At 47.8% G+C, this 17,482-nt stretch overlaps 1 protein-coding gene and 1 long non-coding RNA gene across 2 annotated transcripts in view; both read left to right on the forward strand.

The window, feature by feature from the left end:
* The window catches only part of LOC131896105 (laminin subunit alpha-3-like), a 161,313-nt gene that overhangs the window by 96,255 nt on the left and 47,576 nt on the right, over positions 1-17,482 (forward strand). The window contains exons 15-18 of the mRNA XM_059246694.1: positions 4,910-4,962; positions 5,187-5,292; positions 15,077-15,219; positions 17,258-17,308. Coding sequence (XP_059102677.1) covers positions 4,910-4,962; positions 5,187-5,292; positions 15,077-15,219; positions 17,258-17,308 — 353 coding nt within the window. The remainder of the gene's footprint in view (positions 1-4,909; positions 4,963-5,186; positions 5,293-15,076; positions 15,220-17,257; positions 17,309-17,482) is intronic.
* On the forward strand, positions 667-4,205 carry LOC131895585 (uncharacterized). Its single transcript, XR_009375226.1, has 3 exons — positions 667-874; positions 2,592-2,638; positions 4,101-4,205. It is a non-coding gene; the product is annotated as an uncharacterized LOC131895585 (long non-coding RNA).

A 17,482-nucleotide genomic window follows, 5' to 3' on the forward strand; every position in this document is an offset into this window, starting at 1 on the left:
GCAGCCAGGTATCCGTGTCCTTGTTGGGGTGCCTGCCAACAGCTGGTAGAGCAGCATTAGGCACATTTCTCATACATAGCTCTGTGGGGGGTAGGGCTCTTCACCCTGTCACTAATTCTCTAATTCCCCTTCTGGAACTATTCAAGATCAGGAGTGTGTATTTTTATATTTCCCTGCAGCAACACAACACCTAGCCATGCTACCGTTAAGTACAGTAGAATGCTGATCGCTGTCTGCTGGGATGGTGGATATAGATGGTGGATAGACACACTCTCTGATATCTGTGTATCTCAGAGAAAGTGGCACTGCCTGTTGGATTCCCAGGTCATGTGTGAATGAGGAGACCCCCCCCCCTCATTCCAGTCCCTCAGTGAGTTTATGACTACAGTGACAGCAGATCAAACACTTGCTAGTCACTGTCATCCATACTAAAAAGCCCCATCAGAATAAGTCCCACATAGGCCCACACCCTGCTGGGAATGAAAGCGGACAGCATGGTCTCAGTCTCGCCCCTCAAAGGCACTTTGCCTGTGGCAGGAACATCATTCATCTGTCAAGGATTCTTCAATCCTTAGCAAGTAGATGCCAGTATAAGGCCCATTTAAGGGAGGGTAAACTGAGGCTTAGTTCAATCAAAGACGTGAATCTGGAACTTGAATTTGTGTCTTTCTGGCCCTCTCCGAGGAGTCCCATCCAGGACACTGCCCTGTATTGTCTGATCAAGCATTTCTCACAGCTTGCCAGTGCTCGACTGTTGGATCCTACCCAGTACCCTGTGACCCGGTGACTGGCCAGTGTGAGTGCCTGCCTGGAGTGACAGGAAGGCAGTGTGACAGGTGTCTCTCAGGAGCCTACGACTTCCCCTCCTGCCGAGGTAAGGAAGCTAGCAGCGTATTGGAGGCATGGTTCTCATCTGAGTAGGTGTAGCCAGCCTCTCCGAGAAGCTTGGCCAGTCTTCTCCAAATTGACTCTAGCCACCCTAGATATTTGGTTCAGTCTGCCCCTGGCCAACCTCACTGAACACACATCCATCACATGCTCAACCTCAGAGACAGTTAGTGCCTAATGAGAACAATTTAAATCCCATTTATAAAATATCTGGGTTTCTTGGTTCACACGTCACTTCTCCGCATCAGCACGGTGAAGGTGGCCCGATGGAATCTGCCCTTGTATTTGTTTGGCACCCCTCAAACCCTGGCCATGCCAAGGTGTCAATCAAGCCTTCTGTCCCTAGTAGCTTCAGTGCTGATGTGGGCTGCACAGGATCTTTGCTGTGGGCTGAGTGCTGTGTTCTGTCCTTCCCCCAACACACGAGCTGCCCACGTTTCCCCCGAACTCCTGTGTGTGGGCAGCCCCAGGGTGTACCCTAGCTCCACCTGGGGACTGCAGAGGTCTCTTGTGCTGACTTTCCATCAGGAGAATGTGGTTTTTGTGGGTACCCTCCTGCTCCTGGTGACACTAAGGGTGTAGCACCCAGAGCTGGGTGGAACCAGGTAGAAGAGCACACAACGTTTTCCAGAACTTTCCCAATCAGCATTCTGCAGACCAGATTTTCCTAAGGGTAGAAACTGCAGGGAGCAGTGACAGGCTTGTCCCCAGAAGGCCTCAGGCCTGTAAGTGCTGTGGCAGAGGCAGAGTAGTCATGAATGTGCCGGAGCTGGAGAGTGACCTTGGCCATCCTGGAGGAGCCCTGGGCTGGCTATGGTCAGTATGGAAAACAAAAGGAGAGAAAATGGGGTGTGGAGCTGCTAGAGAAAAATGGATCAGAGAGTGAGGAGGGAGGGAGGACCTCATTAGAAACTGAGGCAAACATAACAAAGAAAGGAAGGTAAAAAGCTAAGGGGCCATTTGTAAGGACAGATGGTCCAGTTATGGACATGATCCAATGACGAAACCTAGCCTGAGAAGCAGGTTCAACCAACCTGCTGTCAGTGTGATGCTGAGACGTAGCATCTCTGCATCTCTGCAGGCGAAGGTGGGAAGCACACCAGCGGAGGTCACCAAGAACGTTAGTGCTCGTGGGGACAGGGGGTGATGATAATTATCTCCCAGTTACAAAATGAACTTAGGAATTCTGTAACTTCTTTTGCCGCACAATTAAGAAAAAAAAATTTTTTTTATATTAAAAAAGAAATGCAATATCGCCCTCTTCTGGACAATTCTAAAGATGCTAAAAATTTCAGTTGTTCCTAACCTCCCATTAGAAAGGACGTTTTGTAGGGAAGTCGGAGGCAATCAAAATATTGCATGTAATTTTCAAAAATAAGCTAAAATATACATTAAAAATAAAATATAGAAAACATTAAACAAAGAAAGGAAGGTGTATTCCCAGGCAGGGCAGAGTTGTTGAGTGACAGATGACGTCATTGCAGGTAAGTATCATAAAGACCACCAGGTGTGCCTTAGTGTGAGTCACACACAGGCTTTGCCACTCAGCTATAAAAACATAAATGCACAGAGAAACCTTGTCTCGAAAAACCAGAAAAAAAAACATAAATGTAGGTGCACTTTTAAAAAAAAGCAAAATTAAAGTTTTTTGAAATATCAAAACCATCAGCCAGACATTTGTAACATTTCTAAATCATATACAGGATCCAGCAGTATTTGTGACCCAGCTGGGACCGTTGACTCCAGCTTGGTAAGTAGGGGGATCTATGTAAAAGGTCAAGACTAACCATGTAGAAACTTCCTGAAATTAACGTAAGGCACAGATCCATTGCTTAAAGAGGCCATGGTTCTTTTTTAAGATGTAGTTTGTGAGGCTTATATTTTTTAAACAAAAGAATAAGGTTTATTTAGATTTTGTATCCTAGAGTCCCAGAGTTAGCTCTTCCTGGAGGTTTCTGTGAGGGTGTTACCATCATGAAGAGCCATCCAGGCTCAATCGTTGGCCAAGAACTTGTGACATAAAGCTGGCCACTCACAAAACCATCACACAGTCTCTGTTTCATTCCAAGTGCATACTGTGATGCTTTGAACAATTTCCTAGGACGCTTAGGACTCGCCTCCCTCTTCGTGGCCTCACAACCTAGGAAGGGACAGCAGACCCTGGAGGACAAGTGGCAGGAGGTCCTGCTGTTCCTGCTGTGGGGGTTGATGACACTGAAGCCACACAGGAATTTGACATCTTATAAAAGCACTCAGAGCATCAGTCTCCCTGTGAGACACTCAGAGTCTTTCAATAAATTTACAGTCTATAGTGTAACAGCATTAACAGATACTGGCATGGTTTGTGTGTGCACACACATGCATGTGTATGTATGCACGTTAGGTATGGGTACGTGTACACATATGTACATTTGGGGGTTAGAGGGGAGCCTAGGATGTCATTCCTCAGGGATCATCCACCATCTTGAGACAGGTCTCTCACTGGCTCAGTTTACCAGGCAGGCTAAGCTTCTGGCCAGTGAGTCCCAAAGATCTGCCTGTCTTCACGTCCCAGCACGGGAACCGCTTGCCCATCATGTCTGGCTTTTAAAATGTGGGTTCTGGGGATCAAACTTGGGCCCTCACACCTACAAGGAAAGCATTTTTAGTGACTGAACCATCTTCTCAGACATCACAATGTTTTAAACAAGAGAGATCTTCAGATTCTCCTTCTCTGTATTTTCTGACTGCTTTTAACCACATTTGTTGGTTATTCGTGTAAAATGTAAGTGCATACTGAAAACGTTCAGGGGCTGGAGAGACGGCTCCGTAGTTAAGAGCTTTCACTACTTTACAGAGGAAGTTTAATTCCCAGCACCCACGTGGTGACTTACAGCCATCCTTAACTCCAGTTTTAGGAGATCAGGTCCTCTACTTCGGTCCTCCCTGGGCACTAGGCACACACATAGTGAACACACACACACACACACACACACACACACACACACACATGCAGGTAAAACACTCAAATGTACAAATAAAAACAAACCTGTTGTTGTTGTTGTTGTTGAAGTTCAGAAGACTCTTTAAAGCAACCCTGTGCTTTAGTGAACCCCTTGACTTATTTGTCATGGTCAAACTTAATTTTGGTGACAAAGCTTTGCTCAAAAACACGCGTTTGAAACAGGTCTTAATTTTGAGATGCCAAGTGTCAGTCTGATTCTCATTTCCAGGGTTATTGCCAGTGCAAGCTCCATGTCACAAGTCCTACGTGTAGTGTCTGCAAACCTTTATATTGGAATCTGGCCAAAGAAAACCCCAGTGGATGCTCAGGTGCGCTGTCTCCGGTACCGCCCTGTCCTGCCATGCCGTTACCTCTTTACTTTTCTCTTCTCGGTGCCCACGTTGACAAGAGAGCACTCTGTCTAACCAGTTTGATGTGTTCAACATGCTGCATGATGCTTGGTGTCCCCCACTTCCGTTTGGGGCAGAACTTCTGTCATTTTCACACAAAGACTTATCTATACCGTTTCCATGTGAATTTTGTTATTTGCCAAGGCAGCCTTAATAAATGTCTGCTGCTCTTTGTTCTCATAGACCGCTCTTTCTGGCTTACTTATGCACATATTATAGCAATGGCATATACTACTGCACCTTCATTTTGTACAATTAGTAAAGCCAGATACCAGGTTTAAAACACTTAAGTAAAAATGTCTAAGTGAAGCGACTATCTTAGGGTAGAGTGTATTTTTATATAGACACATCAATAATGACCTTGGCACTGGAAACCTTTATAAACTCTGTGCTGGAGTAGCCATGAGCCAGCCATCACTCTAGATAGATTCTGTTGATTGACCTATCTAACCTAACTAACCTCAGAAAGCAATCCCATTTTAGAACCCAGAAGTGCAGGCCCGATGTTGCTTAGGTCCACAGGGAAGGCCAATCACGCGAGTTATATTGTAGGCATGTGACATCCCTAGGGCAGGGAACTGTTCTGGTGAAACCTCTGGCTCATAGACACTGTCTTTTGTCTTCACAGAATGCCAGTGCCACGAGGCAGGGACAGTGAGTGGAATTGGAGAGTGTGGGCAGGTAACAGAGGCCAGTTTGTCATGTGATGACTGGAGGATGCTGCTCTGGTTGACTGTGGGATTCCTGGGGGAGGGTTCCAGCCCCTCACTAGTCATCCTGGCCACGGGCGTACTTTTCCAGTCCTGGCTCCACGGCTTCCTGTTGTGTGCTGAGCATGTTTTCCACCCTGAAGGTTGGTAAGTCCTACGTCTCAGACGCTGCCACCTGGCTCATTTACTCTCCAGGGAGATGGTGACTGCAGCTGCAAAGCTCACGTGACTGGTGATGCCTGTGACACCTGCGAAGACGGATACTTTGCTTTGGAGAAGAGCAATTACTTTGGCTGTCAAGGTAAATGCGTACGGTAGGGCTTGAGCAAGGTGGAGGACGCAGGCTGCCAGACCCTGCCTTGACCAGCGGCGGCTGACTTTCAGGGATGGCGCTAAGACACTCTTCTTGAGAACTCGGCCAGGGCTTCAGTTGATACTTGCAGTGAACCCCAAAGAGTGCTGTCTCCACTTCTACCAGAACACTGGAGGATCAACTCCAAAATGCATACGTGGGATGGAGGGCCCATGCTAATGTTAGCTAACACCAAGAGTTAGTCACCTGGAAGCTGTACTTCTATTATCTAAAAAGCTAGCTACTTAGATATAGAGTTGTACTGAATCATGAAATTCTAGAATGGCTAGTCTGCGAGGCTGCTCCAGACTTCCACGTGGGCCTCCTCATGAACATTATCACAGCCGTGCTGTTCCTTTTATGTGTGTGTCGTGTTCATGGATGTGTGTGCCTCTGTGTATGGAGGCCAGAGGTCCATGTCAGGCACCCCCTCACTTATCTCCACCCAGTTCTACTGAATCTGGAGCTTGCTAGTTTGACTATCCCTGATCAACTGGTCCCAGGGATCCTCCTGTCTCTGCACCCTTAGTAACATTACTCTTTCCATGTCTGTGGGAAGCACTTCATTCACTGATCCCTCTTCCTTTCCATGTCTGTGTGGAAAACACTTCACTGACTGATCCCTCTTCCTTTCCATGTCTGTATGGGAAGCCCTTCATTCACTGATCCCTCTTCCCAGGCTACTTAACCATGTTTAACTCCTGGCCTCACCTTCCACTGGGCAGCAGCATACCCACTTGCTGGCCTACAGTCACACTTCTTGAAATTAGAGGTAGACCTTTGAGGGGACAAGCCATTTTTGTTTGGGACATCCCTGCCTGATTTAAGGTATGGCAGAGGAAAGAAAGCAGCCATCAGTGCAGAGAATATCAGAGCTGTCTTCTTGCGGGGAAGAAAACATCATTCAGTAACCCAGCTGTTTCTTGACTTTTAGGGTGTCAGTGTGACATTGGTGGATCACTCACCACCATGTGTAGTGGGCCCTCAGGAGAATGCCAGTGCCGAGAGCATGTTGTGGGGAAAGAGTGCCAGAGGTGAGTCTTGGGGAAGTTTCTTTAACTCTCAAGCTACTGAGGCCACCTCCCATTTCCCCATCTGTGCTGATCCTGGGGTAGAGAAGAGAGAAGCAATCCTAAGCATGTGACCGTGCGCTAGTTAGAACAGGAGACTGGGATGCCCACAGAAGCCAGTTCTGTGGTGTAAGCTCCGAAGCCCCTGCACCCTGAAGTCCCCAGGCTTGAAGCAAACAGGTGTGAGAACCCAGTGTGCACTGTGCCCACTGGAAGCTGGAGCCTCTCTACAAGCCACAGCATGGAGGCACCAGACACAGAGGCCCAGGTTTCTGGAGCAATGACATTCAGTTCCTGTTTGTCTCCCTTGAGTGAGGGAGTGAAGTCGGGTGATTGGAATAAGGCGGTGATTGGAATAAGGTGGTGGGGAAAGTCTTGAAACAGAAGCAGCTGGAAAGGAGTGCTAAGAACAAAAGCAGGGAGGATGAAGACCTGGAGTGGGGACTGTGTGCACATGAGTCTCTGGGTGATGATCCTACTGTAAGTTTTTCCTCAGTGGAAGAAGGAGAAATTGAAATCTAAACTCTGCCTTTTAATCATATGCTGAAACTCCAAGAAAGGCAAGGTTTTCAAAATCTCACGCACCTTCTTCACCTGCTCTGTCAACAGATTAATGAAAGCACTCTTTGGAGTAGTTCTGAGTGGTGTTGGCCGTGACTCTCCCTCAGTGTCTCCAACATTTGGATTCTAAAAGTCAGGGCCACCTGGCTGTGCTCTTTCTCAGTCAGGGACCAATGACATTTTTCATGCAAATTTTAAAATCAAATTTTCTAAGTGTATGTATCATAAGCATTTCTTATAAAATTAAAACATCCTCAAAATATTAATGCCTATAGAATATTTTATAATTTAGTTTATAATCTTGGTTCAGTCATGTTTGCGTTAATTCTTTAGAATGGATTCCTGGATGAATTGCTAAGATGCTGGAACAAACCCTCCTCCTGGATTGCTGTCAGTCCTCTGAGGGGATGCAAGCATTCCTCAGTGCTCACAGTACAGGCGCATGGCTTTTATTCCCATTGGCTGACGGATCTTTATGTCTTTAGATCCACTAAGGGTTATTAGCTTCTTACCCATCTTACCAGATTGGCATGTGTATTGATTTGAAGAACTCGAGTAGTCTGGGTGTGGAGGCCACATAGCATGGGGTGTTTTTGAGCATTCTCTGTGACTGCCACAGTTGGACTTGTCAAAGGAACCCACTCATTAACTACAGAGGGCCCAGAGGAGAAAGACACCTGTTGCCAAGCCCGGCCACCCTAGTTCAATCATCAGGACCCACACAGTGGAAGGAGAGACCCAACCCAGCAAGTTGTCCTCGGACCTCCATAAATCCTCCTCATCTGTGCACACACACACACACACACACACACAAACACGCACAAGCACACACACAAAAACACTCAAGACTATAATAAAAATTATGTGTGTTTAGTATATAAGGTATTATATGATGATGCTTAGGACAGTGCCTGGCATAGTTACTGATGTAAAATATGTGAATATGAGTGTGTGAATGATTGAATGAGTGAGCCAATAGTAAGTCATATATTTGATTTTCACTGTTGACAACCATTAGAACACAGTCAATGCCGGGCGGTGGTGGCACACGCCTTTAATTTCAGCACTCAGGAGGCAGAGCCAGGGGGATCTCTGTGAGTTCGAGGCCAGCCTGGTCTACAGAGCGAGATCCAGGAAAGGCACAAATCTATACAGAGAAACCCTATCTCAAAAAACCAAAAAAAAAAAAAAAAAAAAAAGAAGAACACAGTCGGGGTGTGTTGAGGACCTCATGACTTGTGCTAAATGACTTCCTCAAATTAGTGCTTGGAATGAGCAGGTGTTGAGTGTGCTCTGTGCCAGCGTTTCCCTGAATGAAAGAATCATTTAGAGCAGCAGTGGGGACAACCTCCCTCTGTTCTTATGTAATGGGCTTAGTCAGCTGGCAGCGTTCCTTCAGTGTCTATTGGGAGAGGACATCAGATTACCGACACACTTAACTTCTTATGTCCACCTTTACTTGTGATTTGTGAAGGCCCGAAAATAACTACTATTTCCCGGATTTGCACCACATGAAGCATGAGGTTGAAGATGGCGCTGGACCGAATGGAAGAGACTTGCGGTTTGGATTTGATCCCATGGTGTTCCCTGAGTTTAGCTGGAGAGGATATGCCCTGATGAGCTCGGTACAGGTATGTAGCCAGAGGGCCACAGCTCATTGCAGGGGACCCATGTGTATGCCCACAACACCCTCACAGGCCTAAAAGCCACACTGCCCCAGACCTATTCCAGGATTCATTTTCTCCAGAGTACTGGCCAGGGTTGGCTTGAAGGCTAGGCTTGGGATTTAGGATAGGGAAAGATTTTAATTAATAAGCATATACTTGGATTTCACAGTTTATTGCTACTATAATTTGGCCACTAAATCAGAAAAATGAAGAAATAAAGTGTTTGTCTCTGGAGGCTTTCCATAGAGGGAAATTTCTTAAATGGTATTAGACTATATTAAAACATAGAGGCCATTTTTCTTTAACGCCATTTGGGGAAATAAAAATGAGTTGACTTGAGGACTTCTAAAAAAGCTAGCCTCCTCCTCCTTCTCCTCCTCCATCTGACAGTCTGGTGGTGTGGCTCAGGCTGGCCTACACTGGCCTCCTAGATGCCACAATACCAGCTGTGTGTCACTCCCCTGCCTGGGGTCGCTGATTTGGGGCGGTGCTTTTCAAACTCGATTACTCCCTGAGTGGAGACCATGGTAAATGATGCACTTGGCGTTGACCAGCTCTTCTTCCCTTCCTCTTTCCCTCCACTCTTCTCTGCTGCGCCCATCCATCTTGCCTTCACGGTGGAGTAAGAGATGTGTACACTATTTGTTTATCTGGAACACTTATGCAATATTATAGCCAAGCATGTCGAGTCATTGAACTTCTCTTCGAGGCTGGTCTCCTCAAGCTGCTTCTAGATAGAGAAAATCAGAGGACAAGGAGGACCTGAGGGCCGTGGTCACTCAGTGCTTGCCCTTGGCAGGTCACAGAGAGCCTGGGCCAGCCCACAGCTCTCCTGGAGCTCCTGTGGACTCTCCCTGACTGAAGCTGGCTTCAGCAGACAGGACTGTGAGGCACCCCACATTTCCCCATTCTTGCATCCACACCAATGGAATTTCTTTCTTTTGGACCCGGGGTCACACTGTGTAGCCCTGGTTCACCCGGGACTCACTGCGCAGATCAGACCGACCTTCAGTTCACAGATCCCCTGCCCTGCTCCTGAGTGCTGGGATTAAAGACGTGTGCCACACTAGGCTTTTAAAAAGATTCATGTGTACACCAGAGGGTGTGCACACATGTGAGCAGAGGTGCACTGGGGGGGGTGTGCACATGTGAGTGCAGGTACACTGGGGGTGTGTGCACACATGTGAGTGCAGGTACACGGGGGGTGTGTGCACACATGTGAGCAGAGGTGCACTGGGGGTGTGCACACATGTGAGTGCAGGTGCACTGGGGGTGTGCACACATGTGAGTGCAGGTGCACGGGGGGTGTGCACACATGTGAGTGCAGGTGCACTGGGGGTGTGCACACATGTGAGCACAGGTGCACTGGGGGTGTGCACACATGTGAGTGCAGGTACACTGGGGTGTGTGCACACATGTGAGCACAGGTGCACTGGGGGTGTGCACACATGTGAGTGCACACTGGGGGTGTGCACACATGAGTGCAGGTACACTGGGGTGTGTGCACACATGTGAGTGCAGGTACATGGGGGTGTGCACACATGTGAGTGCAGGTACATGGGGGGTGTGCACATGTGAGTGCAGGTACACGGGGGGTGTGCACACACGTGAGTGCAGGTACACTGGGGGGTGTGCACATGTGAGTACACTGGGGGTTGTGCACACATGTGAGTGCAGGTGCACTGGGGTGTGCACACATGTGAGTGCAGGTGCACTGGGGGTGTGCACACATGTGAGTGCAGGTGCACTGGGGGTGTGCACACATGTGAGTGCAGGTGCACTGGGAGTGTGCACACATGTGAGTGCAGGTGCACTGGGGGTGTGCACACATGTGAGTGCACACTGGGGGGTGTGCATACATGTGAGTGCAGGTGCACTGGGGGTGTGCACACATGTGAGTGCAGGTGCACTGGGGGTGTGCACACATGTGAGTGCAGGTGCACTGGGGGTGTGCACACATGTGAGTGCAGGTGCACTGGGGGTGTGCACACATGTGAGTGCACACTGGGGGGTGTGCATACATGTGAGTGCAGGTGCACTGGGGGTGTGCACACATGTGAGTACACTGGGGTGTGCACACATGTGAATGCACACTGGGGGGTGTGCACCCGTGTGAGCGCAGGTGCCTGCAGAGTCCGGAGGAGAGTGTGAGGTCCTCGGCGTCTGGAGTTGCAGGCGGCTGTGAGCCACGGCACGTGGGGGCTGGGAACAAACGACGTCCTCCACGAGCTTCAGTCCCCAATCCTGTTTCTTTTGTGGGCATTCACTATTCTAGAGTCATGGTGATTCTATCAATCCTGACACAGCCCAGCCTAGGTGTCCTCACAGGCGTTTGACGTTGACCCAAAGATCTCCGTTTCTAACCATCCCCTTGTGAGCAGTCTTGGGGTCAGAGCAGCTGTGATGTCCCTTCCATGGCCATTTTCTTTGCTCTTTGAATGCGTCCTTGTGCATTTATTTCCCAGTTGGTATCAGAACTTGAAATGAAATCAACCAAACTCTTAGGGCTGATGGGAATTCCCACATGGGCCCCGTTCACACTCCTGTGTCGGAGCTGGGGATCACCTGGAATTTAGCCTTTGCTGTCCTTGTGCCTCACTCAACACACGTCCTCTGCATCAAATCCAAACTAGCTGAAGAGGGAGTAAAGAAAATCCCAACACTTTGTGAACTTCCCTGGGACCACAGCTGGATCTGGACACGTGGTTTGTGGTTCTGAATAAAAATAACTTATTCTCGGGGCTGGAGGGATGGCTCGGCAGTCAGGAGCACATGGTGGCCCACAAGCATCCCCAGCTCCACTCAAGGGATCCGACACCCTCTTTTGACCTCAGTGCGTCTACATATATGCAGGCAAAATGCTTATCCACATACAACAAATGGATCTTAATAAATAAATGATAATTTACTTGTGTTATTAATTCTTTTTTTTAAAGATTTATTTATTTATTATTATGTATACAATTTCCTGTCTGCATGTATCCCTGCAGGCCAGAAGAGGGCACCAGATCTCATTATAGATGGTTGTGAGCCACCATGTGGTTGCTGGGATTTGAACTCAGGACCTCTGGCAGAGCAGCCAGTGCTCTTAACCGCTGAGCCATCTCTCCAGCCCTGTGTTATTAATTCTTACAGAGTGTTATGTGACCCCAGAGCTTGGGAATATACAAGACCTCTCCTCAAGTTCAAAAGCTAACTCTGTTTATTGATAAAAGCTTGAGATAAAACTTTCTCAGGCAAAACAGGCATATTTAGTTGCATCTAGGTTTTTACCACAAATGTGTTAGGGCTCCTTCATCTTTGCTCCCACCATTACTGTCTGCAGCCATTTAGATGTGGAGTTAGGCATGTGAAGCAGGGTTTACAGGAGCTTCTTTATGAGTGGTGGTGTGAAGTGGGGCTTGCAGGGGTCTCTATGAGTGGTGGTGTGAAGTGGGCCTTGCAGGGTCTCTTTATGAGTGGTGGTGTGAAGTGGGGCTTACAGGGTCTCTTTATGAGTGGTGGTGTGAAGTGGGGCTTGCAGGGGTCTCTATGAGTGGTGGTGTGAAGTGGGCCTTGCAGGGTCTCTTTATGAGTGGTGGTGTGAAGTGGGGCTTGCTGGGTCTCTTTATGAGTGGTGGTGTGAAGTGACATGCTTTCCTTCCTTCTCTCTCTTCTGCCTTTGATTTTCCCAGCCAGTGGTGGTTACCCTGTCACTGTGACCCTCTTAAACTAGTCCATCTAATACTCCATTCTGTCTGCCTGGTCACAAAACAAGGTCAAAAGAGAACCCTAGTTGCTGAGGGAGTGCATTCCACTGCCACTGGAACTGTAAGTGACTTTACTTTCTTGTTAGGCCTGCCTAGTTCTACCTACTACTTGGTACTTACTGAGTGTGTATGCATGTGCACGTGTGTGTGCCTTGCACGTCTAATAGGGAAACTTAAATGAAGCCCCTGGTTTGCTGGCATTTCTTCGCAGCCCCGTTTCTACACTTCATGGGTTTTGGGGGGTGCTTTTCAGAATGAAGTGAGGATGAGATTGACTGTGAGGAAGTCAAATCTCTCCTTGTTCCACATTATTCTGAGATACGTCAACCCTGGAACTGAAGAGGTATCCGGCCGCATCACTTTTTACCCGTCCTGGGCACAGTCAGGTAGGTACAAGTTCAAGCCTCTTTACTGTACCTGTGTTTTTGTTTTTAGAGACAAAGTCTCATGACATAGCCCAGAGTGGCTCTTCCTCCCAGTGCTGGATGGACAGGCATGAACCTCTAAACCTAGCTTCACCTCTTTTCAATTGAGAAAGGATCAATATAGCATTCTTTTGGTTTTCACAAAGTTCATCATCCTTAAACAACATTAAACCCGTGACAAGATCTGATTGGATGGCTCTTTTGCATGCTCTTCCTTCATTACCATCTGATTGGCCGGTTCTCTTGCATCCTTTCTTACCATCTGATTGGCCAGTACTCTGGCATCCTTCCTTACCATCTGATTGGCCGGTTCTCTTGCAGCCTTTCTTACCATCTGATTGGCCGATTCTCTTGCAGCCTTTCTTACCATCTGATTGGCCGGTTCTCTTGCATGCTCTCTGTTACCATTGCTTTCTTTTCACTTTGTGCTTCTTTTACTTTTGTTGTTAAATTACCATCAGCTGTCATTTTAAAAATCAACATAACAGCTCTCTCTGCGTCTCTCTCTGCCTCTCTTTCTGTGTTTCCTCTCCGCCAGGCCTGGCTTCTCCATCCTATCCCCTCTTCTTTCTAATAAAGCCCATTCTAACTCTGGTTAAAAAAAATCAACATAATAATGCTCAAATGTTGGCTAGACCCCAACCCCACGGGTCACGATACCTTTAGTGATAAAAATCAGATCTGTGTAGCTCACTCATGGGGAAGTGGGTGCCACCTTTTTTGGGTATTATTTGGGAGCTGTTGGCCTATTGCCCTTAATTCTCCCATGGTTTCAAGCAAGGAAAAATGGAGGAGGACTGGAATTTTAAAATGAAGGTCAGAAAATAGGAAGTCCCAGCAGAGGCCCAGACACCTGCAGACTCCTTCAGAGGTGAGGACTTCGTGAGCAGAAGAGGATACAGCTCACAGCAGTCAGGGGCAGAGCCTGGAAACCCATGGAATTAGGGCTACAGACAATCCCAGAAACAAACTCAAGAAATCATTTGGAATCCCAGAAAGACAGAGCGCTGTGCTAATGGAAACCTGACTCAGTATTGGGATGTTAACTATCCTTATTTCACGTGCAAGCCAGAGTTGGAAGTGAGGGAAGTAATGGAGCTCTTCCCAGGTTGGGTCAGCCAAACGTGTGGCTGGAGGCTAAGCAGCTCACAGCCACTAGAGAGCTCTAGTGGGCTCTCTTTGATGCAAGGAGCCTGAGCATTTGTGGCCTCATGCTGTAAGAGCCTTGTGGACCAAAGAAAACAAGCTGTCCAAGTGGACAGTCTGTAGACTCGAAGCTCATTCCTGGGTGGTGTCAGTGGTCTGCCCTCTGTTCATCCACACAGACCCCTCTGCTCCTGGGTGGTCTCAACAGTCTGCCCTCTGTCTCTCCACACAGACCCCTTTGCTCTTGGGTATCATCAGCAGTCTGCCCTCTGTCCGTCCACACAGACCCCTCTGCTCCTGGGTGTCATCGCGGTCTGCCCTCTGTCCGTCCACACAACTAGAATATGTTTTGGCTTGTTCTCCTGCTCTCGGAGACAGTTTCCTCTGAATCAGGTGCCCTGTCACATGTTCCTAAGGCATGCATGCCTCCTCTCCTCTCCACAACCACTGTCTGCACTTGGATCTCACTCTGCGTTCTGATCTCTGTCTCTCACTTCTCATGTGCCCAGGGAGCGAGGCCATGCATGCTGTGTTCACTGCATTGCCTGCAAACAGCCCTGGGCCTGGCACATAGCGGGCCTTTGTAAATGTCTATAGAATGAGAGTCATGCAGATATTTGGTGCAAACATCTCCTCTCCAGAAGACCCCTCAGACTCAGGCACCAGAGTTTGTTTGTCAGCAGAAGAAATACACAATACATCCTGAAAACACGTAAATAGAAAGCTGGGATATTTCCTAATTGCAAAGTGAATGTGTGCTCATGAATAAAAATAAAAAATGGTCATCTCCTATACACAAACAAGAAATCAACAAGCCATATAATATACTGAATACATACATCTGGAAGATACATTCCTAAAGATAAGTCTTGGCCAGATGTAGTGATATGCCCCTGTCATCCTGGAGCTTGAAGGGAAAAGGTAGGGGCATAACCAATTTGAGACCAGTGTGCTTTGTGGTGAGTTCTAGGCCAGCTGGTGCTACAGAGTTGACTCTGTGTCAAGCATGTACATGTAGATATTAGTATACATACGTATTTAATAAACCTGAAGAAGCTGAAGCCTGACCAGATACCACTGCTAACATCTTCAACTGCTATTTGTCTTTCTGATAGATGCTTCTCAAAGCAAAGAGATTACCTTTCCCCCGAGTAAGGAGCCAGCCTTTGTCACCGTCCCTGGAAAGGGCTTTGCAGACCCATTCTCCATCACACCCGGGACATGGATCACTTGCATCCAGGTGGAAGGAGTCCTCCTGGTAAGCCAGAGTTCTGAGTGCCCAGGTCTGTGGGATGTCCTGTTAACAGCTGAGATAGCCTTGTCCAATGCTGTAACCCACAGGAAGACATAAAGCTCACATGCGTTTCCCTTTTACTACAAAGGAAACTATGTGACCTTTGCCCTCAGAGGACATGATGACAGAGAAACTTACTTAAAATGATGTTTTACATCCTTCCAGTCAACTACTCTTGGACAACAATAATCTATATGTAAACAAACTATATGTATGTAAATGGACTATAACAAAATTATTGGAACAAATGCAAAGCCCTTATAAACACACGATCTTTCACATTTTGTTTGATATTTCTGTTATGAAGCAGAAAGGCACCTAAAGATGCACCCCCCCTTGCAGAATCTAATTAATGAGGAGGATAAATAGCAGTGAGATTAGGGATGTGGGAGGGGAAGGGAGGACTCCGGAGCCAGGGCTGCCCCAGCACTTCCCACTGTCTTATCCTCACCCACTCAAGAGTCCTACAGCTGATCCGGCAAAGGGCCTCTCCGAGGCACCCCTCCTGTCCACACCCCAGGCTTGTTATAACTTGTGACGAGGTCGTAGATGAAGTCTTCGGCACACATCAGGTGTGTGTCAGGGCCTTTACGCAGGAAACGTAAAGCGGGTCCTTCCGGCACGTTAGGAAGTTTTAGGCAGGTCACAGCTCGGAGTCTGCCTCCATCATTTCTCCGGAATGACAGGGATAGGACTTATCCTTGTGTGTCTTTCCCAAATGCAAATAATGTGAAGTTACACAACATCCTTTGGGCCTTGCTTTTCTTGTGCCTTCTTGGCAAAGAAACTTCATGTCTAAAGAAGTAAGTCAAAAAAATACCTTTGATGCCAATATGGGTGTGAAGCTGGGTGGATGGGAAGAAGATAGGATTATAACTTACAACCTAGGTGGGAGAAGCTGAATGACATTATGCTGATGCCCCCTTCGTGATTCTGTTCTCACTGAGCACTTGCTGTTCATGTTTACGGTCTTTGCAACTATAGCAGTTATGGGCCCAGCTCAGGGAAATGGCTTCTAGAACAGTTAAACCCACCCAGCTAGTAAGGCCACTGAGTCCCCTGAGTCACAATCTACTTTTTTCCCCTGCTAAACGTTTCTTCATGAGGAAAGAAAGTGCCTTATGGTCCGCATATGTCTCTCCCTCTTGAGGAAGATATCCTGCCTCCTCTCCTCTGCACATGTGCAGTGGGGCCACAGATCTGAGATCACTGCCGAGCCAGCCACGTCTGAGAGCCTGGAACACTGCTTTCCTGAATGCCTAGCTGCTTTTACTGCAGGCTTTGTCTGGCATGGTTGGTGGAATAGTCGTGCCTTCATTTGTGAGGAAAGACAGTGAGGCTGTTCCAGTCCGAGACACCGACATCACAAACCTCACTTTTCCCACTGTGCCCGGTGAGCAGGGTTGGAGCTGAAAGCCACATCAGTGGTCAACAGTTGGTGTTCTGTACTGATGAGGGCAGCCAGCATCTCAGCGGGCCATCTTTTTTTTTTTAATGATTTATTTTTATTTCACATACATTGGCTTACCTGTGTGAGGGTATTGGATCCCTTGGAAGTGGAGTTACAGACAGTTGTGAGTCACCATGTGGGTGCTGAGAATTGAACCAGGGTCCTCTGGAAGAGTAGCCAGTGCTCCTAACCACTGAGCCATCTCTCCAGGTCCTCAGCAGAGAATCTCAATGATGTGGTTCAGCTCCTTTGATCATTTTGTGTGTGTGTGTGTGGGGGGGGAATTTATAAGAAGATATAGTAACATTTCCTGTGGATCTAGAAATTGCAGATGTACACACCGTGGCACTGACCTGCAGTGTGGAAGAACTGATGGGGAGTGGCATTGTGGGTTCTGGTGTGGCAGGCTGAGGAACGAAAAGGCTGATCGAAGTCGAAGTTCACCAGGGACTTCCCTGGGGCATTATTCACTTAGCAGACACATTTGGTCATTTTATTACCAAGGAGGCCTGCTAGATGAGGACTAACACTTTCTGTGGTCTTCCTTTCTAGGACTACCTGGTGCTGCTTCCCCGGGACTACTATGAAGCACTTGCCCTGCAAGTGCCAGTCACAGAACCGTGTGCGCACACAGGAGCTCCCCAGGACAAGTTAGTAAGGGCAGGGGGGGGGGGGGGTTGAACCTCGATGCCGCCAGACTTCTCCCAATGAGCCTTGAATACAAAGGCTCATGATGGTGGGTCTCACCGTCCCAATGGATACAGGACAGCCCGACCG

This window comes from Peromyscus eremicus, chromosome 19, assembly GCF_949786415.1.
Source record: "Peromyscus eremicus chromosome 19, PerEre_H2_v1, whole genome shotgun sequence".
In the NCBI taxonomy this organism is placed as follows: domain Eukaryota; kingdom Metazoa; phylum Chordata; class Mammalia; order Rodentia; family Cricetidae; genus Peromyscus; species Peromyscus eremicus.